The 23238-nt window shown below is 38.4% G+C and overlaps 1 protein-coding gene across 1 annotated transcript in view; it reads left to right on the top strand.

The window, feature by feature from the left end:
- FCHSD2 (FCH and double SH3 domains 2) overlaps positions 1-23238 on the top strand; it is a 263587-nt gene that overhangs the window by 172116 nt on the left and 68233 nt on the right. Inside the window, exon 9 of the mRNA XM_032796414.2 lies at positions 22389-22511. Coding sequence (XP_032652305.1) covers positions 22389-22511 — 123 coding nt within the window. The remainder of the gene's footprint in view (positions 1-22388; positions 22512-23238) is intronic.

Genomic DNA, 23238 nt, shown 5'->3' with positions numbered 1-23238 from the left:
TCACATGGACCTACAGATCAGCCATACATCACGGTTCATTCACCTGCACATCCACCAATGTAATATACGCCATCATATGCCAGCAATGCCCCTCTGCTAGTACATCGGCCAGACTGGACAGTCTCTATGGAAAAGGATAAATGGACACAAATCAGACATTTAGAATGGCAATATACAAAACCTGTAGGAGAGCACTTCAACCTCCCTGGCCACACTATAGCAGACCTTAAGGTGGCCATCCTGCAGCAAAAAAACTTCAGGACCAAACTTCAAAGCAAAACTGCTGAGCTTCAGTTCATGCTAGCAAATTTGACACCATCAGCTCAGGATGAAACAAGACTGTGAACGGCTTTTCTATACAGAAGCAGTTTCTCCTCTCTGGTTTTCACACCTCAGCTGCTAGAACAGGGCTCATCTCTCCCTGATGAACTACACTCGTTTATTCTTATCTCTAGCTTGCTTGCTAGCATATATATACCTGCCCCTGGAAATTTCCACTACATGCATCTGACGAAGTGGGTATTCACCCACGAAAGCTCATGCTCCAAAACGTCTGTTAGTCTATAAAGTGCCACACGATTCTCTCAGACTTGAGACTTTGCTAGCACCAGTGGAGCTGAACTGATGTTAGCAATTGTAGAAGGGACCTGAAAGACCATCTAGGGGCTTCAGAGATTTTGGCTAACACCTTGAGTTATGTCCAGAAATTGTTTGGTTGCCAGTGCAGTGTCAGACAGTTGCTTGGCTTTGGTCAGTCCATCCTACTTAAATGATAAATTGGAATGTTCTGTGTTAACTGCAACTTGCAAGTGGTTCCAGGTATTTTACCACAATGCTGTATTGTAGATGTTCAGTATATGGACTAAGTAAGTAAAAGATGTAGGGCTTGCGTGAATGTGTATGTTCGTTCATTCATTCATTCATTAATGCAAGCACTATAACTAGGTATAGCACCATGTTGTTGCTGCCAGACATTTTTATATACTCTTACCATCATATTACGTTTTTAAAATTTAGGTTAAAAATAGAAAACTTCCAGTGTACTTCTGGTACACAACTAATGCTATGCTAAGTCATAAGTACTAGCTTGAAAAATATTATACCACCAGGAAAAGTTCATACTTTTGGTATAATTGTTGCTATTATAAATTCAGCACTTACTGTTCCCTTCCAGAATTAGGATACCTAAATTCTCTCAATTATAAAAGGGAAAGCTCCTGCTCAAATAAATTTGTTAATCTCTAAGGTGCAAACAAGTACTCCTGTTCTTTTTGAAGATACAGACTAACATGGCTGCTACTCTGAAACCTGTAAAGAGAGAACTGTTTTTTTCATTTCCTCCTTTTACATCCAGCTGTGAGCTAGATGGTAAGCCACAGTCACGCAATAAATTCTCCACCAGTGCCCGGTGAGCTGGTTTTAAAATGCACTAGCATTCTAATAAAAGTGCGTAGCCAGAAATACAATTTGTGTTTCTTTCCAGTAGTCATCCCTGTGATCAACTTCCACATGTTCATGTGTGTGGAATTTTTTAACTTGCCCCATTTATAATGTGGTTATTTATCTGCACAAAATGTTGAATAATTGAAGATTTTCAAATTACCAAGTAATTGTGCTCCATTAACTAAGCTTTCATTTAAAAAAAAAATGTGGGTGCCTAAGCTTTGGCTCCCAAATCCATATTTAGGTACCTAAATAGAAGTGACTTGATATTGGAAGTGCTGAGCACCGACAAAGCCCTTTGAAGTCAGGCACCCCTACAAGTCCTCAAGCCAGTTTTATGTAAATGCCTAAATATGGATTTAGGACCCTAACTTTAGGCACCTACGTTTGGAAATGTAGATGTACATTTCTAACCCTCATGACTGTGAAGATAGTTGTAAATACCTTTGTTGCATAGTTTGGTAAACTGAGATAGAAGAAAAATTTAAGTGAAACGACATCATGTGTTAAGGCTAGTATGATCATCAAGGTATAATTTCTTCTCAAATAGGGGTAAATAATAAACATGCGTTCCCTACCGTAAGAAGAGATGATGATTTAAATGTCAACATTAACTATTTCAGTGACAATCACTTTAACACAAATCTCAAGATCAATTTACTTGTTTGTCACTTTTGGAGGCAGTGGTATGAGTTTGGGTGGAATGCACTGTGCAGCTTCTCACTGTCTAGAGATGCTGGGGTGGGTAAAAACTCCCATTTGTAATTTAAACTAATCTCTGCCCCTGTCCTAGAGGGGAGTTAAAAAGGAAATTCGGTACCAAAAACCTGAGCTGCCTTCTGCAAAACCAGCTCCCATGCCTTCCTGGGGGCCAAGATCTGAGTATTCTTTACTGAGCTCTACCAAAATGTCCACCATTCTCCATTTGACAACTTCTACAAGGCAGTTACTTGGTTCAATGCAAAAATCTGCAACACATTTAACATTGTAAAATTTGGAGCAGTGAGATGTAAATTAAGGTGAATTATCAAAATTAATGAATTACACAAGATTGCTATATTAATTGGATTGGATTGAGGGAGCAGTTGAAAAGCTGAAGTTAGCCAGTGTGTGTCTCCTCCTCAGCATGCTAATATACACTATTCCATTGCACACAGTTACAGAGATGTGAGTTGCTGTGCAGCTGAGCACCGCTTCCCCACTGTTCTCTACCTCTTTTCCCCACTCCAATAATTTCTCTTTACTTGCCCTCTGAATTCTGTCATTGACGTCCCACTGAGAAGAATGAGGGAATCCTCAATCTTAGCTTTTCCTCTTCAGGCTGACAGGGCACCCATCCTTATTTTATCTGAGGATGATTGATTGGGAAACCCTTCAGTTCTGATTGATCAGCCAAGTGACTCACTAACGATCAAAATAATCCCTTGTCTGTGGGGACAAAGCCCCCATTCACAGACCCTGATGAACCAAGTTCTAGGGAACTAGAGTAATTGAAACTAAACTATATAAATAATAATTCCTAGAGCAGCTATAACTAGATCAGTCTGGGCATTTTAACTAGAACTGTGCGGAAAGTGGAAATTCCATTTCACAAATGATTTTGAAATTTCAAAATTTGGCTTCATTCCAAATTGGAATGAACACTGAAAAATTTCAAAATTTCAGCATTTTTTTTAAATTTCGGATTGATCAAAATAATACACTTTAACTAAATAGAAACATTTCATTTTGATTTTTTACTTTTTAAAATGTGTAATAAGGTGGGTGAAATATCTTTTATTGAGTCAATTTCTGTTGATGAAAGAGACAAGCTTTTGAGCTTACACAGAGCTCTTATTACCTCACTCACATTGTCTGTCTCATCTCATGGGACCAACATGGTTACAACAATGCTGCAAACAATTATTATATATAATAGAATACAAAATAAAATTTCAAAATGAAAAGGAGCTTCAAACTGAAAAATCAAAATGTTTCCAGTAATATTGTAATGGGACATTGCAAAATTGTTGGGACATTTTTTCTGTTTTTCTCCTAAACAAAATTTAGTGAAATTTATACAATTTTTACAATTTTACAGTGTCAATGGAACTCCATTTTCCAATGGGAAATGGTTCAATGCATAATACATGTACTGTAGTGCAATCTCTTTATCATGAAAGCTGAACTTACAAATGTAGAATTCTGTACAAAATAACCTGCATTCAAAAATAAAACAATGTAGAACTTTAGAGCCTACAAGTCCACTCAATCCTACTTCAGCCAATTGCTTAGACAAACAAGTTTGGTTAAAATTTGAAGGAGATAATGCTACCCGCTTCTTGTTTACAATGTCACCTGAAAGTGAGAACAGGTATTCGCATGGCACTTTTTAGACGGCATTGCAAGGTCTTTGTGTCAGAGATGTTAAACATCCGTATGCCCCTTCATTCTTCGGCCATCATTCCAGAGGCCATGGTTCCATGGTGATGTTGCTCATTTAAAAAAAAAAAATGGGTTAATTACATTTGTGACTGAACTTCTTGGGGGAGAATTGTATGTCTCCTGGTCTGTTTTCCCTGCATTCTGCCATATATTTCATCTCATAATAGTCTCGGATTGCAAACTCCTCTTCTCACTTTCGGGTGACATAAACAAGAAGCAGGCAGCATTATCTTCTGTAAATTGTAACCAAATTTGGTTTTCTGAGTGATTGGCTGAAGTAGGACTGTGTGGACTTGTAAGCTCTAAAGTTTTACATTTGTTTTATTTTTCAGTGCACTTATTTTTTTGGACATAATTCTACATTTGTAAGTTTACTTGTATGAGGTGAATTAAAAAATACTATTTCTTTTGCTTTTTACAAGTGCAGATATTTGTAATCAAAATAAATATAAAGTGAGCACTATATACTTTGTATTCTGTGTTGTAATTGAAATCAATATATATGAAAATGTAGAAAACATCCAAAAATATTTAAATAAATGGCATTTCATTATTATTTAACAACGTGATTAATTGCACAATTAATCAAGATTAATTTTTTAATCACTTGACAGCCCTATTATTTGTATTATGATATCACCCACAAGCTTAACCACTGTCTAGATAGATAGTGAGCCCCTGTACCTGTCTCAAGTTGCTCACAATCTAACGAGACTAATGAGAAATAAAAGAAGGAAGAGAGGTGAAAAAACATGCAGTCCATTTCTAGTTTAAATATCCTCCATCCCAAACTTGGCCATTACATAAGACACATTTTTGTGGGTATCATAGTAGATTTGGGTCTTCAAGGAGAGGGTAGTGCTCATTTAAACTAATTCATAGAGTCATCCTGTATTCCAAAGAAGTTTAATCAGTGTTAGTAATTCATGTTTCGTTTCACGTAAGCCTTGTCATATGAGTCTCTGTGAAAGCACTTACAGGAAAATTAAATGGTATTTTTGTAGTCTTTTGGAGAGAGCTGCAGACCCACAGTGCATATTACTTATATATTTCAAAATTTGCTAGTTTGTTCCATTAACTTCCTGGGTGTGCAAGTGAAGGGAAGTTACTTCACAAACAGTTTTTGCAACTGCTTTCAAAACTTAACATTTTATATTAATTTAGATATTTTAATAGTTGTTCTTGCTAGTAATTTAGTCTCTAGAATGCCTGTTGTGCTGTTAATGAATGTCCCATACTGTGTGATCTAAATTTAGATAATTTAGAAGACTTTTGTTAGTGTGACTTAAATAATTTGCCAGTCACTATGATCACTAGATCTGTTAATGACATGAGACACACTGAGACAACAGACTGAATCTGTTGAAATTGCTCTGTTTCGGACCGGGTCTGAGTGGGTGATTATATTATCCTTTCACCTCTTGACTTTTAACCAAAGCCACAGTGCAGGCATGTGCAAGCTTAGTCTCATCTTAGTGCCTAGTAGATGTTTGTGTACGTTACAAAATGCAGCCATGCACTCTGCTCATTAGCTGGAATAACAGGACTGCAATGAATAAGCAGAGCTGTGCATGGAAGTTTACATAGCACCTTGTCTACATGGCTACCAACTTCTCAGTTTTCATAATAAAAGCAAAAGCACAAGACAAAAGGTGGGTTGGAATAAGTATTGTTATCCTTGTTTTACTCACCCTTCACCCCCTGGGAGAGGCAGATGCAGAAGGAACAGCTGGAAGCTGCAGGAAGGGAGGGGCCACTGCTTTCCGCGGGGCTCGGGGGGGCAGGCAGCAGGCAGTGGCGCTGCTGCTTTCCAGGAGGGAAGGGCTGTCTGAGTGGGGTGTGACTCAGGCTGTTCTGGGATTTTACGTGCCCCTTCCCCCCTCCTCCCTCCGGCATGGATCATCTGGTAGAATCAGGAATTAAACTCTCATCTCTCTGGAATCCATTGTCCTAAGCACAAGACCATTCCTTACCTAACCGTGTGCCCCAAAGAAGAGACACATTTAATTTTCTACTATTTTTAAGAATTATTTTTGTTACTTTCTATTTCCAGTAACATCCAAAATGTTAGACACATTGTCCCTGCCTTGCGGATCTCACAATCTATAGGCACTAGACCTACAGAAGATAGAACAAAGGGGTATAACACATACAACAAGTAGTCAGCGTGGTTGGTCTGTCAGGGTAGTAATATTATCACCATGTAATAGGTTATTTTTAATAGGCTATTAAAACTATTCCTAGGTTATTCCTGAAACTTGTCAGACAATTTTGCATAGGTGTCATGACCAAAGTAGGTCTTCAGGAGGGATTTGAATGCAGAAAGACTTTACAGATGTGCTCAGAAAGGGCATTTCCTGCATAGGAGGAGGCATGGAATAAGAATGGAGACGTTTATGCAAGAAGCTGACAAATGGGCTTAAGTTCTGGCATAATTTTGGGGTGAATGAAGGTGAGTTTTGTGGGGGGAGGCAAAGGTGAATAAGTAGAATAAAGTTAAGCAGGGCATGAATCTTGAACTTGATGCAGTAAAGGAGGGGAAACCATTGGGGAGGTGATGTGATCAAAATGACTGATGAGGAGGATGGTCCTCACTGTAGTAGCTTATATGGAGAAAGCAATGCAAGAATTGAGGAAGTCAGGGAGGAGGTGTTTGCAGTTATCAAGATAGGAGACTTGATGAGAATTTTAGCTTTGGGGATTGTTGAAAAGGACAGATCTCAAAAATTTTGTGGAGGAAGAGGAAGCCGAATTTGAAAATGGCTTGAATGTGTGTCTGTGAAACATGTTGAAAGACCCCATTCTGAGCTGAAAATAGGGATTTACCAGCTTGTTTAAAATAACACTGAAATGTGTTGAGAGCAGTTACCGAAGTGGTTTGCTCTGCCCACAGTTTTAGCCTGTGCTTCTTGGAGTGGAGCTGTATCTAACGCAGAGAAATACCCAACTGCAGGAAACACCTGGGCATGCTACGCTTGGGAAGCAGGTGGGGCTGAATCTGAAAGTTTTAATTGGAAACATTCAACATTCCTGGATTAGAAGTCATGGAAACAGACATTCTGAAAAGATTACTCAGCTTTTCATTTTGAAACCCTAATTTTTTTTTGTTGAATTTTAAATCCATTGCTGAAAACAAGTGACAGAAAAAAGAAACTATATTGAAATATCCGTATGGTTTCCTTGGCATCTTGGCTTCGCATGTTACTTTGGTATCTTTGATTTAACTGTTAATGGCTGACCAGCAATTAGAATTTGCGGCTATTCATTCACAGTGAAAGTTTCCCCTGTGCAGAGAGCCTGTACAGGGGAATGCGCCGGTACTTCAGTGTTACTTAAGTGGTACTGGTGAATTTCACCGTAAAGGAACAATCAGAAATTATTGCCTTGTCCTTTTAAAATGTATTGTTGAAATTCTGGACTAGTAATTTATACATTTTAATGGTAGTTAATAGAATTTCGTTGTCTGAGAACTGGGATGGAATTTGCTCATTCAGTGGTTGCTTAGCACACAAGCAGTAGTGGGATTGATACCTATAATCTTCATATAGTTGTTTGGCTGACTCAGGGTGAAGGAGCGTAGACCAAATGTTCTGCAAGCAGCAGGAGAATGTTTGGTACGTAACAGGAATGAAATCTCAAAGTACTATAGTGGCTGGCTAGTATTTAAGACTGCAGGAGAAAACATTTTTCTCATTGTCCACATTGGTATGAATGGCACAGCAATCAGCTTACTAGAATTTATATGACTCCAGAGACCTTGGTAGAGAATTTGAATAGGATTGTAGAATAATCTTCCTAGAGTTTCTGCCATTTCCAAGAGCCAAGGAAATAAACTAGTAGCTGAGGAGGTGGAGAAAGACTGGGTTTCATGAATCATTTGTTATCTGGAGAAAGGGGACTGTAAGAATTAATTGTGACTGCCCTTTGAATGACAGGGGAAAACATTTCCTAGGGACTTGAAACTAGGAAGAAAGCCGGAGAGGCACAACAGGTGGGAGATAAGATCCAGAAAGGCAAATGGGCAATATTACAGTATCGGCAAAGCAATAGTAAGAATACGCTATGCAGAGCATCAGACTGGATATAAACCACAGTTATACGTTAAGAAGTGCTAAAGTAAAAATGGCTTGTAGCGTTCTGTTTTTTTCTTAATGGCTCCACATTTACACAGTTTTAGTGAGACCCGAGTGAAAAGGATTAGAAATCTTATAAAATCTCATGAAGTTTCTAGCCCAGTTTTAAAGACTCAAGAAAGATTTGGGTGGAAAGTGGAAGAAGGGTATCCCAAGCCCCTGTGAGACAAGAAGCTTTTGAAGGGTCCCTAGATTCTTACACTGTTTTGTACTTTCCCTTCAGCAAAGTTATTAACTTCCTACTTGAGGATGGCTTGGCAGATTCCCATCAGAGGTGGTCTAGTGTTTATTCCCCTAGTAGGGGTGGATGAATAATTTAAGGTGTAGTCATTTGCTTTGCCACACTGTCATTTGGGATACTGCTATTCAAATCCCACTTAATCTGTACTGAGGGCAATTGGTCCTTAAAAAGCAGAATTTCTTCCCTTGTATTAATTTTCTATGGACCAGTTCCACTAATGTAGATGCCTACCAGTCAGCCTTTGTTGCTCAAATGGCTGGCTGTTCAAATTTGAGAGTTAACGTATGACATAAGCAATAGCTTCCTCTTTGGAAGTCACTGATCTGTGGGGAAAAAAGGCTGTAGAGTCAAGAGTATGAAGGAAGACGTGTTCCTTCATTGTGATTGTGGCCTCTTATGAGGGGAGCTGAATGCAGCTGGTGTCCACCAGTGAAACTGATCCACAGAAAGGAATTATCAGCTTTTAGTATTTACAAATTACTGAGATAATTGTTTGGAAAGCTGGCTCAAGAGCGCCTTTAGGCAAGAAAATATTCTGCAGTATGATTTGTCCACTTGCAGTCCTAGTCTTCATATAGAAGAAATGCACATCTGTTCTGGTTGTCATTGCCGCTAGACAAATTTTATGGGTAGAGAGAATCCCATTTTCAGGAAGGAAAACAAATATTCTTTCTCAGCTTCTGTAGATACAGAATGTCCAGTTACACCACCTCACTGGAACAGAATGTAGTCAGATTAACTGAGAATATTGCACAGTGTTTTACATAATTATTTAAACTCAGAATTAATTGCTTAACTGTCCATAAAATAGTGTTGGTTTCCAAACTGAAATTAACACATTTTAAAATTCTGAACAAATTTTACTTAGCTCCAAGAGTCTGCGGTTTACAGATTATAATCTAGCTGTGCTCAAATGGTATAGAAACACACCTGTCCATGTTCTGGTAAATTCCACAGCTAAAAAAAATTGGGAGAAAATATTGTTTCAGTTAAATGTGTTTGAAAGATACGATCATGAGGTGAGGATCCCAGTCTGAATGTTGGGATCCATGGACATTCAGATTTATTCTTGAGAAAATTATGTTCATAGTATATGGGGAATCACTTTTAAATGAGATTTAAAGCTGGTCAAAAAACAATGATTTTTTCACAAAGTCTTTTTAATCTAAATTCAAAATGTTGATGAAAAGTTGTCAGTATTTGAATTTCTCTAACAACAACATTTGACTTAGGGTACATCTACACTACGGGATTATTCCGATTTTACATATACCAGTTTTGTAAAACAGATTGTATAAAGTCGAGTGCACGCGGCCACACTAAACACATTAATTCGACGGTGTGCGTCCACGATCCAAGGCTAGCGTCGATTTTTGGAGCGTTGCATTGTGGGTAGCTATTCCGTAGCTATCCCATAGTTCCCGCAGTCTCCCCCGCCCCTTGGAATTCTGAACAAGAGAGAGATCAACCATGAGCCCGGTCAGAGCTTTCTTTACTGCCACCATAGTGTACTGATTGCGCGACAGAGGCGATACTGGCAGTGCTACACGGCAGCATTCATTTGGCCTTTACATGACAGCAAGAGACAGTATCAGCGTTCTGTACGCCCTGTCTGCGCCATTGTAAATTTGCTATGAATGACAGTTATCTGCCGTTCGTACCGTCTGCTGCTGGTCATGGTGCCCTGGCTGAGGTCGGCCGGGGCGCAAAGACAACAAATGAGAAATGACCCCTCGAGTCAATCCTCTTAGGTTCTAAAATAGAGTCAGTCCCGGCCTAGAATATGGGGGCAAGTATACTGAGAACCAGTGTATCAGAGAGCACAGCCGCTCCATGTTCAGATTCCAGGAAAGATGACTGCATACGATTCTAGGGTTCCTCTGCAACACCCACCGTTGCTTCCCTCTCCCAAATTTCGCCTGGCTATATCTGTAGGGTGTCCCCCCCCATTTGTGTGATGACAGGAATAAGATGCAGGAATAAGAAACACTGACTTTTTAGTGAGATAAAATGGGGGGAGAACAGCCTCTAGCCTGCTGTGATAGTCAGGCCTCCATGCTATGATATCCCAGGCAGGCACTTAAGCGTGCAGGGGAGAGACCCATCCGCACTCACTGCATGATAGTCCAGGCAGTAACGATCTTTTTTACCCAGAAAGGGAGAGGGCTGATGGAGCAGCCTCCAGTTGCTATGAATGGGACGGTTACCAGCCGTTCTGTACCATCTACTGGAAGGACCGGAAATCATTCTATTTTTACGCCAGGCACCCGTCGGCCTCACCTGAAGGCCAGAACAGGAGCACGCAACGGCTCAGGACCAGATGGCTATCCAGTCCTATTGCACTGTCCGCTGCCACTGGGAGGAGGAGAGAGGATGCTACTGTTACTGTGCAGCAACCATGTCCTACCAGCCAGCATGCAGTAGTACAATAGGGGAACATATAAAAAAGTCAAGAAACGATTTTCCCCACTTTTCGTAAGGGAGGGGAGGGGTGTAAATTTGAGAGATAGACCGCGGAACCACCCCGGAAATGGGGTTGAACACAGGACATTGGGAGCTCAGCCCCAAGAATACAAACGATTCGGAACGCGGGACTGTGGGATAGCTGGAGTCCTCAGTACCCCCTCCCTCCCTCCATGAGCATCGATTTGATTCTTTGGTTTTCCGTTAACGCTTGTCACGCAGCACTGTGCTGTGGACTCTGTATCATAGTCTGGAGATTTTTTTCAAATACTTTGGCATTTCGTCTTCTGTAACAGAGCTTTGATAGAACAGATTTGTCTCCTCATACAGTGATCAGATCCAGTATCTCCCGTACGGTCCATGCTGGAGCTCTTTTTGGATTTGGGACTGCATCACCACCCATACTGATCAGAGCTCCATGCTGGACAAACAGGAAATGAAATTTAGAAGTTCGCGGGGCTTTTCCTGTCTACCTGGCCACTGCATCCGAGTTCAGATTGCTGTCCAGAGCGGTCACAGTGGAGCACTATGGGATACCGCCCGGAGGCCGATACCATCGATTTGCGGCCGCACTAACCCTAATCTGATATGGCAATACTGATTTTAGCGCTACTCCTCTTGTTGGGGAGGAGTACAGAAACTGATTTAAAGAGCCCTTTATATCGATATAAAGGGCCTCGCTGTGTGGACGGCTACAGCGTTAAATCGGTTTAACGCTGCTAAAATTGGTATAAACGCGTAGTGTAGACCAGGCCTTAGTGTGCAGAGATCCACCTCCTCATCCTGCTCATTTCCACTTCTGATTTTTCCTTTACTTTCTCTCATGTCCTCCATTAAACTGGGATCATAGTTATGTCAAACCTGTATCTTTAGGGTAAAGCATAATGTGTAACAAATTGATCGGTATGTGCTTCTGGAAAAACTAAATTTTGAATGTTAATCAGGTTACGATTTTAGAAAAAATGTCAGTGGACCCTCATCCCTTATACTCCCTCCTAAACAGTGGAGCTGAGTATTCAGTAAATAACACGAAGGTGACCTTGGTGCACCTTTTGTACGTGTTTGTGAGGGTGTCCATGTGTATTAACAAAATTTTGGTCTTTGAAATGAGTATTCCATGTACCGGGTTCCTTACTCTCTGGACAGGTAGAACAATCACTTGTTTAGCAATCTAAAAAAATAAGGCCTGAGAAATAAAAGTTAATACAGTAAACGTGGGTTTGTGTTTGTTGGAAAAGAGGTAGTGCTGAATGCACCCAAAAAGTTATAACAGATTCCCAATGGATAAAACATTACAGTGGGAGGAGTCAGGTTACCTGGGCTCTAATCCCAGCTCTCCCACCGGCTGACCGCCTCTGTGGCCTTTGAAAAGTCACATCACTTCTCTGTGCATCTGTTTCTCTTCCCATGATTTCTGTCTGGTCTGTGTAGAGTGTAAACTTTTGGGGCAGGGACTGTCACATGCTGCATATTTATATGTTGCCTAGTACAATGGTGCCCCAGTCTCTTTCGAGGCCTCCAGCCACTACTGCAATACAAATAATTTCTATGCTGTCCAATATTTAAACATTTTCCCCTCATCATCAGTATAATACCAATTTGATTAAGTTGATCCAGCCTTATCAGATAGGCATGTGGATAACATCCTCTCCTTTTCTCCAGTCAAATTGGCTAACTCAAGATATAAATAACAGTGAACTCACTTGAATCTAGTTTAACTCATGAAATGTCATCAGACTAAAATATATTTAGAAGTTTCTTATCATAAGTATTTGTTTTATTCTTGCTAAACATTAATTTGTTCACATCAACTAAAAATTTTATTAAATTAACTGGCTGATCCACCCATCTATCCACCACTCCTGTTTTTCCCTGCCCACAGTTAACAATGAAAACATGCTGAAGTGTGTTCACTGTATATCAAGAAACTCATACTGGCACGTCACTATAGTGTCTTAAGTTCACAGATGGTAAGAGCATGATGAAAGGCAAAAAGTATGGGAGGGGGAAAATTTAATCAAGTTTATGGAAACTTGATAAGGCAAACCCATTTTGAGTGACCTCATGAAGACAACCTGCTTTCATGAAGGTTCCTTTATAGCAATCTCTGAACTCCATTGGTGGGATAAATGCATATATCTAAAAGAGGACAAACCTTTCAAAAAAATTTTAACCGCAAAGACAGAGTGGTACATTGTAAAGTTTCTTACTGTTGACTCTCCCAATGGTGCTCAGAGGGATTGCATATTTATCTTATTAGCATTACTCCTCCATGAATAAATAAGAGAATGGACTTTAAAAAAAGAATATTATAATTGACACGCCGAAGTCTCAAGTAATATTTGGGAAACAGAGTTTAATCTTTAATGCTGCAGTGCAGCTGCTATACCTTAGCATGCAGCTATATTGTTTTTTTCCTCATTATTCAGCTCTTACAGTGATTGCAGTACCATGGGGCTCATACCATTTTCCTTTAATGGGCATATTGATCATTTGTGTGAACAGCGAAGTAGCTAAAAATAGTATTAAATTGATTTTTTTCCATTGTACTCCTCAATTTTAGTAAAACTAGTATAGTTTTATAACAGATTTTTTTAAAAAGCTGAGTTGTGCTCATTGACTATACCCACTTAAATACCAGATAGTTAACAGATTTAGCATGAATTCATTATTTTGAAAAGGCCCTGTGTGATTTGAATCAGACTGGTAACTGTCAAGTCTGTGGGACGCTTTGAAACATCGTTACATATGGTTAGTATGTTCATATATGGTTAGTATGTTTAAATCTATGTATAATTTGGGGGAATGAAACTAATTTGTATTTTTTTTTAAATTGCAACTTAAATCCATTATACCCAAACTAGACAGATTAAGGGAGCATGTTTACAAATCCTCTAAGAGTAAATAAAATAGATTGTAAACCTACAGTGATCGGTATTTGGGTTCCTTCTGTTAACAAATGAAATATGTGTAGGGGTAAAGAAAAGAAAACAAGTAAATAAAGAAACATATAATTGGTAAGTATGACACATCGTGTGTGTGTTTGTGTGGCTTTTCATAAACTATTGAGTGAAGTTCAAGGTCTTGGTCCTTATCTTCAAGGCACCAATGTTTTGGACCCAGAATATCTAATAGACCACCTGAAGCTCCTGAACGAAAACCATGGTTGACAGCTCCAATCTTCTAACATAATGGTCCTGTACAATAAAGGAGAAAGCTCGTCTATGTGGGTAATGGCTTTCTTGGGGCTGGTGTGAGACTGTAGAATGAGCTCTCATAGGAACTGGGGACTTATCAGTAATGGGTGCGGGAAGATGTGAGGGACAATTTTGTCTCAGGCCCCCTGTTTAAGAGGGCTCCCAAACCTAATGCAGTGTGACCCTGGTGAACAGGTCACAGTGCCATTAGGGTTTTGCCCAGCTATGCCTTTATCATGATGGGGAATGACCAGGCCAAATTTGAGTGAGGTAGCACTGCGACCCAGTGCGCCAGGTTGCAGTACTTCGATGAGGAGCTGGAGCCGGAGCCAGCCCCGGGACACAGGAGCCATCACTGTGGGATGATTGCAGGGTGTGCTTGCTCTCCAAACCCCTCACCCTTTCCCTGGGTCCTCCCTTCTGTTATTGCACCTGTTTTTTTTGGTGTGGGTTGGTTTTGTTTTGTTTTTTGATGGGTTGAGGGGCCTCCATTTCAGATTTATTCCCAAGCCTCCCAAAACCTTTGTGTCTCTGATTATCATGGGCATAACCACCTTCCACTACCAGTGCAAAGCGCACTTCTTTAACCTGGCTTTTCTAGTATAAACATATGGCAGCATACGCGTAAAAAAACCCAACAACAAAATACTTACAAAACAAAGCACTCACTGCATGCACAATTTGCACCCAGCGGAGAGAATGAGAGAACAAACTACAAATGACAAATGTTAGCCACATCACTTAATGCACTACCAGAAGGCAGCTCAGATACTATTGTGATAGGCACGGTATACGAATCAGAGAAGTGCTGTTATAAAGAGAACAGTGATCAATTGTTGCTTCATGTCCACTGAAGGTAGGACAAGAAGTAGTCGGCTTAATTTGAAGCAAGGGAGATTTGTTAGGAAAAAACTTTCTAACTATAAGGATCGGTAAGCACTGGAATAGGCTTCATGGGAAGTTGTGGAATCCATGTTCTTGAAGCTTTTTAAGAGAAGGTGAGACAAACAACTGTTAAGGTGGTCTAGATATACTTAATCCTCCCTCAGCATGCGAGGATGGACTGGATGGCCTTTTGATGTTCCGTCTAGCCCTACACTTCTGTGATTTGTATTCCAGAATGATTTATTTTTAAAAAGTCTGAAAACTGACAAAAGTCCTGGTCCATCAGGTTTATTCCAAAATTATGAAGGAAGTGTTAAGATAAACCCAAGAACTGCCAGTACACAATGTCCTCTTTGGAAACAGTAGATGTACTGATGTACTCTAAAGAAGCTAAGATGACCCATATATTCAAGAGAGGCTCTTAAGAAATTAGATCTAGAAGGTCTGAGTCTCCACTCTTACACCAGTGTAACTCCATTAACTTTAATTGAATTGTTAAAGCAGCAAAGAGTCCTGTGGCACCTTATAGACTAACAGACGTTGGAACATGAGCTTTCGTGGGTGAATACCCACTTCGTCGGACTCGGCTACCCCTCTGATACTTTAACTGATTATTCCTTATTTATACCTAAGTTAATATTTTATATAAGGATAGCCTAAACAGAAATTTACGACTACTCTGAGGCTCTGAAAAAGTTTATATAAAGTAAATAATGTTCATTTGACTTTAGGAAAACTTTGAATATCATAGTAAACTGATACCTGATAGTAAACTGAAGCCATCAGCAAGTGTTACCTAGAGGGTTGATAAAAGTTGGTTTTGGTATTGAGGGAGAAGAGAGCTGTTGTGAGGGAAAGTGGTTTAGGATGGTGGAAAGTGAATGGATTGCAATGAGAATCAAAGAATAATTTGTGTTAACTTTATTGCCATACTTTCAGTTTTTGCAGTGTCAAATTCTATGGTTACATGCCTTCCTTTGTATAAAAATGAAGAATTACTTGTACAAACGAGAAGTTCATGGTAGTTAGTGGATTCTACAGTTCAGTTTACAGAAATGCATGGGACTAGAAATCATACATTAAAATGGAATAAGTCCAATGAATAGCATAAACATTAAAAGGTAAAGGAGTATCAGGGAAAGGAGGATAAAACACACGACTTTCTGCATTATTTATATAAAGCTGAACATTCTGGGAATACTGCATTACTGGTCATGTTATGAGAAGAAATGTCTCTTTGTCTGTATAAAGAAAAGTTAGTGAGTGGAATAAACAACTGCCAGGAATAGCAACTAAAGCAGTTTTTGAAAGAGTTGGACCAATATTTGGAGGGGAAAAATTGTGGAATGCAACTGTTAACTAAAAAGGATGGGTTTTCCTGACCTTCCTTCCTTTCTTTCTTGTTGTTTTTGGCTAACGGTCTCATGTATTGCTAATCAGAATTCTGCTGATGTCAGTCAACCACACTGAGTTGTGTTGAATTCATTACTGGTATATATCAAGGGGTAGCTGTGTTAGTCTGTATCCACAAAAACAACAACGAGTCCAGTGGCACCTTAAAGATTAACAGATATATTTGGGCATAAGCTTTCGTGAGTAAAAAACCTCACTTCTTCAGATGCATTACTGGTGAGTGAGTTAGGGGATTTTTTTAAAGACGACTTGGTCGTTCTTATTTTTCTTAATCATTAGGTGATAAATTTTTGAAAAATTCTCAATATCAAGTACAGTACAAACTAGCCACCAGCACCAAGAACCCTTAACAAACTGTGACCTGTTAGCATTTCTGGGATAAATATAAAAAATACAAAACAGGGTTTGCCTTTTTTATATTAGACTTCTCACAGAAAGAAATGAAGTGTGGTGCTAAAATTAACTGTTGCCTTAATAAATGTGCATATTGCTCTGAGCAGTTCTAGCTTTTACTGTGTGTATAATGAAGTCTCATCATCTTATGTTATGTTGATCACAAACTTCTGTGCTTCTTGCAATATAGTTCAACCTTTGTTATCTGAAACTCCCAGCTATATAAAACTGGGTCACATCTCCCAAAGACATTATGTTGAAAATTCCTTTGATTATTGAAAACTACAACATTCACTAGAATATTTGCATGATCAAGATTATACCGTATATTTAATGGGGTAAAGGTATATTTTGTTTTGAGCCAAAAACTGGGAAACTTTTGTCCTGCTTGTGCAGTGTGCAGTTTAAATGGGCTTGACAGTTTTAAAACTGCTAGGAAAGTAAAGGTTTAGGATAGTATTAACTTGAGAAATTTAGAAGGAAAATTATAAAAATAATATTTTTAAGTTTGTGGCACAACATAGAAAGTGAGTTGTTGTTTATCACGTGCCAATGGTGTGCTTGTACTAAAAGAAACAAATACAAACAGCATGACCCAGTGAATAGTGCATGGGACTGAAACAAAAAAGCTGGGTTCGTTCTTGTCATTTTTCATTAACCTGCTGTGTGACTTTGAACAAGCCACTTCACCTCTCTGTGCCTGTTTCTCCTTGAACTTTTTTCTTGTTTTATCTGTTTTTATTGTAAACTCGTCAGGGCAGGGACTTTCTCCAACTACGTCTTTGTACAGTGCCTAGCAATTAGAGCCCAATCTCAGATGGGGTGTTTAGGTGCTACACTAATAAAAAATAATTAATAATAAAGGCACAGTCCCTGTATTCCAATGAATTACAGTCTAGTTCTGATACAAACAGAGTGGATCAGACACACATACATATGGTAAGTTGATCTGAGCTGGAGGGTGGTTTAAGAACCTAGCTTTGGTATTTTTTGATACACTGTACCTAAAGAAGGAAGACTTGAGAATCTAGTTTCTGCTTTTGCTTGGATTATTAAACAGGAAAACCTGTTATACCAGCATAATGTAATACCATTGAGGTAACAGATAACATAGCAAACACAATTAACTTTGTTTAGTTCATTTAAAACTTTTCCTGAAACTGCATGAATGGATAAGGCAGGTCAAGGTCAGGTCTAATTTTGTTACATTACCTCCACCCATATAAGGAAATTCTAGCCACCAACATCAACTATATTGTTTCCTGAACTTTGTAACAGGAAAAAAAAAAAGCACAAAAAAGTTGCTGAGTAGTATTATGTATGTGACACCAAAAGCCAAAAATAAGCAATTATAAATTTAAACTAGCATTCCATCCATGAATCATACCATTAATCTCTACAATAGGTATTGTCGTATAGTAACCCTGGATTAGAAGGAAAAAAAAGAATTTTTATTTTAAAAAAGAAAAGCTATATTCAGCGTTCATTAAAAGACTCAACACTGTGAACCAGTCTAGTATCAGTGGGTGCTATGCAAGCTTGCAGGCATGTTTTGCGAATGTTATTTATTTGGTGGGAAAGCTAATATGGTCCATTAGGTTAATACACTAAATTTTCATCAGTGGAAGCTTGTTCATATTACAAAAACACACACATTTCAGCAATCTCTGCTCAAGATAAGATCGTAATTAGAACAGCAGGAATGTTTCAAGTAATGATTGAAATGGACTGGCAGATCTGTTTGGAAGCCTAGTACTGCACCTGTTCACACTGTGTCTGGCTCAGACAATTTCTATTTGTCCCTTGGAATTTTAGAGAGAGAGAGAGAGAGTAAAAAATCAGGATACACTTTTTTTGAGCTTTCCAGGAATGGTAATACTCTTTAAATGTTTCTAGTTCATGATTTAATACTTAAATACTAGTTTTGATATCCACTATAATTGAGACCTGTGAATACTACAGTAAAAGAGACCGCTAAATAAATAATTACTTACATGAACATGCGAGATATTCAGTGAATATGTCATGTCATTTCTACAGTTACATTTTTGAAGGGTGACAGCAGGCAAACATCCAAATATAGTTAAAATATCTGTAGTTCAGTTCCACTTAAATCTTTGGATGCAGGGAAAAATATAACATAATATAAAATTATTCAAACCACTGCAACTTCTAACTAGAGAGAAGAAGGATTAAAAGAAAGCTATGATACTGACAAACTCATGAAGCAAATCAGAACTGAGAAATTTCATATCCTCTATTAGGAAGCCATTTAGAATCAAATATTCTAAAGTCTGTATTCAAAAAGAGAATATTCAAAACATTCTATTTTTCAAACCTGTTTAAACATCTGTGAAATTAAAAAATATATAGAATTTAGTTAAGCCATTTTGAAAATGTCTGATTCAGTGATACTTAGTGGGGTTTAAATTTTCTCATCTTTAAGATGACAGTTCATCTGAATGGAACAGATTTTATATTAAATACTGCTTGTTTTCTTGGAAAACCTCATTCTGCATTATATAACTTGGTATTATCTTGAGTCCTGATGATGTCAAAAATTAAAAGGGAAGAGTCGCCTGGTCTTTTTTTACATGGGTATCCTCATTTTGTATACAATATTTTGTGTGGTCTTAATATGATAATAGCCTGTTGAGATACAGGAAGGGGGACAAACACTGTGATTATGCAGTTGTTGGTTTTTCATGTTCCTCTTCAAGCCATAAAGTAGACATTTTTGTAAATATCTAGCCAGATTTGATTTGCAGTATTCAAGGATAACAGTCCCTGCTGTTTTAAAAGAAATATATAGGAATCCTTGTATATAGGTATTAAAATATCAATATATATTTTTGAAAAGAAATCTCATTCAATAGTTTGATGAGACTGGCTATCTGGAATTTGACAGGGACTGCCTCTGCCTTGGGCAAATCATTTATTGTGTAGTTCTAGTCAGAAAAATTCATATGTATAAAAGTATATACTTACTAATCTATTATACATATTTTTATGTATAATTTGCCTAACCAGCTCTTAATTTATAATACCCAACTCATCAATTTGATATAATAGTTACAATTTGATATAATCGAAAAATGCTTAAGGCATCTTGTAACTCACCAGCATTAGAGTCAAGAAAATGGAATTGATGGAAGTGTCATTTTTTCACGTTTTATCATGTTTTTTACTCATGGGGTTAATTTTGCTGTCAAATAAGGAAGCATTATGTTGCCCTCATTTATAACTCCAACAAATAAGTATTATCAGGGTTTGGAAGAGTTCTTATATTGAAGCCAATTTTAATTAATTGAGGGGGGTTCGCAATAAATATAATTCCCAAGTGCAGAGGTTCTTACTGCTTTATGTGCTTCCTTGTGGTGTATTTCATTGCCTACTTCAGTGCTGTAATGCTAGTTGACCATCCGTATAACCTGTGTGGTCAGAGCTCTTCAACACAGGACCTGGGAGTCCAATCAGTGGATAAAATGGAAACAGTATGAAGCTAGTGTTATACTTCCTGTTTTTTCTAAAGCAGGGGCCACAAATAAAACTATTTTCCACTTTATTTGTGTCCTCTGAAAATGTGTCAGTGGGACAAGCTCTTGGAAGTGTTTGAATGCATATGTGAGCATAATAATATTGCTTGCTCATTTAAAATCACAAAAAGTCAGGAAAGGCAGAAGCTAAGATTCCGATAACATTAACTTGTAGATATTGAATAATTTAAACAAAAGAGTGATGTAGTAGAGCTATGCTGTACCAAGAGGAACTAGAATAAAAGACATTATGTATGTGCAACATGACCTACTTTATTTTGGAGTCCTTTCTTTTAAATTTCCTGGTGCATGGGAATGTGAGAGAGAGAGAATTTAATTATGTTACCATAATGTTGCATGAACAGTTACTGTTTTTCTTATTAAAGAACCCATTCATTATGATATTTAATTCCCTCTTAGCATTGGCATGGTGGAGGTCGAATGTGCTAGAGACTGTTTTGCTGGGACTAAGCTGAAGGCACCATGTCTTGCAGTAGTCAGCTTTGCAGTGTGGTTGTTACTCAGGGTGTTCTCCAGCTCAGAGAAAGTCGGAGCCTGTAGTCTGCAGCAGAAGTTGTCTGCATAGATGAACTTCCGTGCTTTACTTGGGTTGGTGGCAGGTCATTGATGTATAGAATGAACAAGATTGGGGCAAGAACAGACCCACTGGGGTAACCCATTCATCTGTTTTTCCAACTTTTCCAACATGTTTTTTCACCCACATGCATCCTGAACCATCAGTCTTGGAGTAACAGTTCGATGGCATCAGTAATCCATGGTGGGAGGACTCTTGATATTTTAACAAGTGGACCCCTGTGCTACATATACACAGTTTCATATGCTGCAGTGAGGTCAAGCTGATCATCTGCAAGCGCTAACCAAGTAGACAGTCTCCTGCTTCACATGGGAAAGACACCCCTGGAAAAAGAAGTGAAGAGTGGAGTCCAGATTGATTAGAGGATCTTCCATAGACAGCAAAAATCCAGAGCTTGCCCTGAACCGTTCACAATTCCAGAGCTGGACAGAGTGCTACATAACATCAAGTCTGGCACTGCTGCTGGCTGTGTCAGCATTCTTCAAGAGTTCCTGAAACATCTTGGCCCATGCACCCATTCATGGCTGACTCAATTCTTCACAAGGGCCACCAATGAAAGAAGACTGCCGAAAATTTGGTGCATGTCAAAAGTCATCGGCCTCGCAAAACCTGATAAATACCCAAACCAGGCATCAAGCTACCACCCAATATCACTGCTTTCTGTGTGTGTCAAGGTTCTAGAGCGCCTAGTTTTACAGCAAATAACACCAGAGGTGGAGAACATCTTGAATGTCAAGCAAGCAGGCATTCAACAAGGTTGAAGCACATGCAACCAAATACTTGCACTAACCACACTAATCGAAAACTGTTTTCAAAGAAATCTGAAAACAGGCACTATTTTCCTTGACTTATTTAGTTAAACTAGTGCAACTTTGTGTGTTGCCATACACGTTTATATCAGCTTAAAGAATATACACCAGTTTTAAGATGATATAAGAATGTCTGTACACACACAGTTGCAGTGGTTTAATCAATTTGCCAATATATGTTAAATTAAACTGGCACAATTTTGTGTGGATTAGGTTTTACAATGTAATTTTTACAGCAATTAGCACAACATAGCCTCTGAGCTGTGCCTTAATGTTGTTAATAATAGTTTGCAACATGAGTGATAGGCAGTGCTTTTGTGCAGCTGATATTTGTGTGCATGGATAGGTTGTTTGTGTGTATATATACATAAAATAATGGACACCAGGTAGTTCTTGCTGTAGTCAATATTATCTATATTTCAGATTACGACTTTTTTATTAACCGCCCCATGGCAGCATTTAGACTGCTTCACAATAAAGTACATCCTCGGCAGTAGAAACTACGTGTCCTTTTACTTGCAAGGTCACTTACTTCTCATTGAGAACATATCTCTAAGCGAAATCAGTTATCCAAACCTGACCTCAGCATTCTGCTATGGATACATTACATAACTGCACAGAAAACATATTTATTGAAATACACTTGTTGTTATAGTGCTCTGTGGTGCCATCTAGTGGTATTAAGACAATGACTTTGCTACTATGGCTAGTGAAAGATGTTCCCCTTCCAGGCCATTCTGATCATTGTGCTTAGAGAATTTGGATTATAAATCTAAAAAATGAATATAAATAAAGCAAATTATCCTGCACACTTTTTAATTACTTTTCTTTTATCATTCTTCACTTCTTTATACAGGTTCTTGATGGGAACGTGTATGATCACCTTAAGGATTATTTAATGGCATTCAGCAGGACGGAGCTAGAGACATGCCAAGCTGTACAGAATACATTCCAATTTTTATTGGAAACTTCCAGCAGGGTAAGCCTTTTAACTGAATTATCCTTTATAGCTGAAGAGTTAAAACATACAGTAAGATATTGGTCTTATCTTTTGGACACTAGAGATTCATTCCCTAAATATATTGACAAATATACAGAATTCTTAAGGTGTATTATATTTCTGTTCGTCCCTGTATTGTATTCAATTTGACAAAACCTAAAGGAAGATTTTTGGGAAATTTCCCTGTTGTTGCAAAAGTACTGCATTATCTTGAGTGTATTTGCATTCTACAGATTCTTTAGGTACTGCAGCAGCAATTGGGAAGTGTCCAAGTATGTTCACTCTACACGCTTAGAAAGAGAAACTGCACTTCACTCTACATGAGGGTTTTGAAGCAACATTAGTAATCTGTGAAGCAACAGCTGTATGAAACTGTTTGGATAATTTTTTTTAGTCATTAACTATCAACTTAAAAACGAAACAGCATAACATATGATTCTTTTTTGGATTTGAAATTGGCCAATATAGAAAACAGATTAGGATCTTTGTAATTAACATCTTTGTTTCTTTGCCCCAAGTAACCAAATTCAGAAATAGGGCTAGTCATTTACAAATTCATATTGTGGCATACCAACTTGCATAACCTCCTCTCCTGCAAATCCTGAGTACTATTAAAGATTTCCAATAAAACCCAAGCCAACTAGACTTTAGGTATTATGATATAATTGTAATATTCCTTGTATGAGCCATGCTCACTCATGCAGGA

This window comes from Chelonoidis abingdonii, chromosome 1 (assembly GCF_003597395.2).
Source record: "Chelonoidis abingdonii isolate Lonesome George chromosome 1, CheloAbing_2.0, whole genome shotgun sequence".
In the NCBI taxonomy this organism is placed as follows: domain Eukaryota; kingdom Metazoa; phylum Chordata; order Testudines; family Testudinidae; genus Chelonoidis; species Chelonoidis abingdonii.
This window is presented reverse-complemented; position numbering and strand designations above follow the sequence as displayed.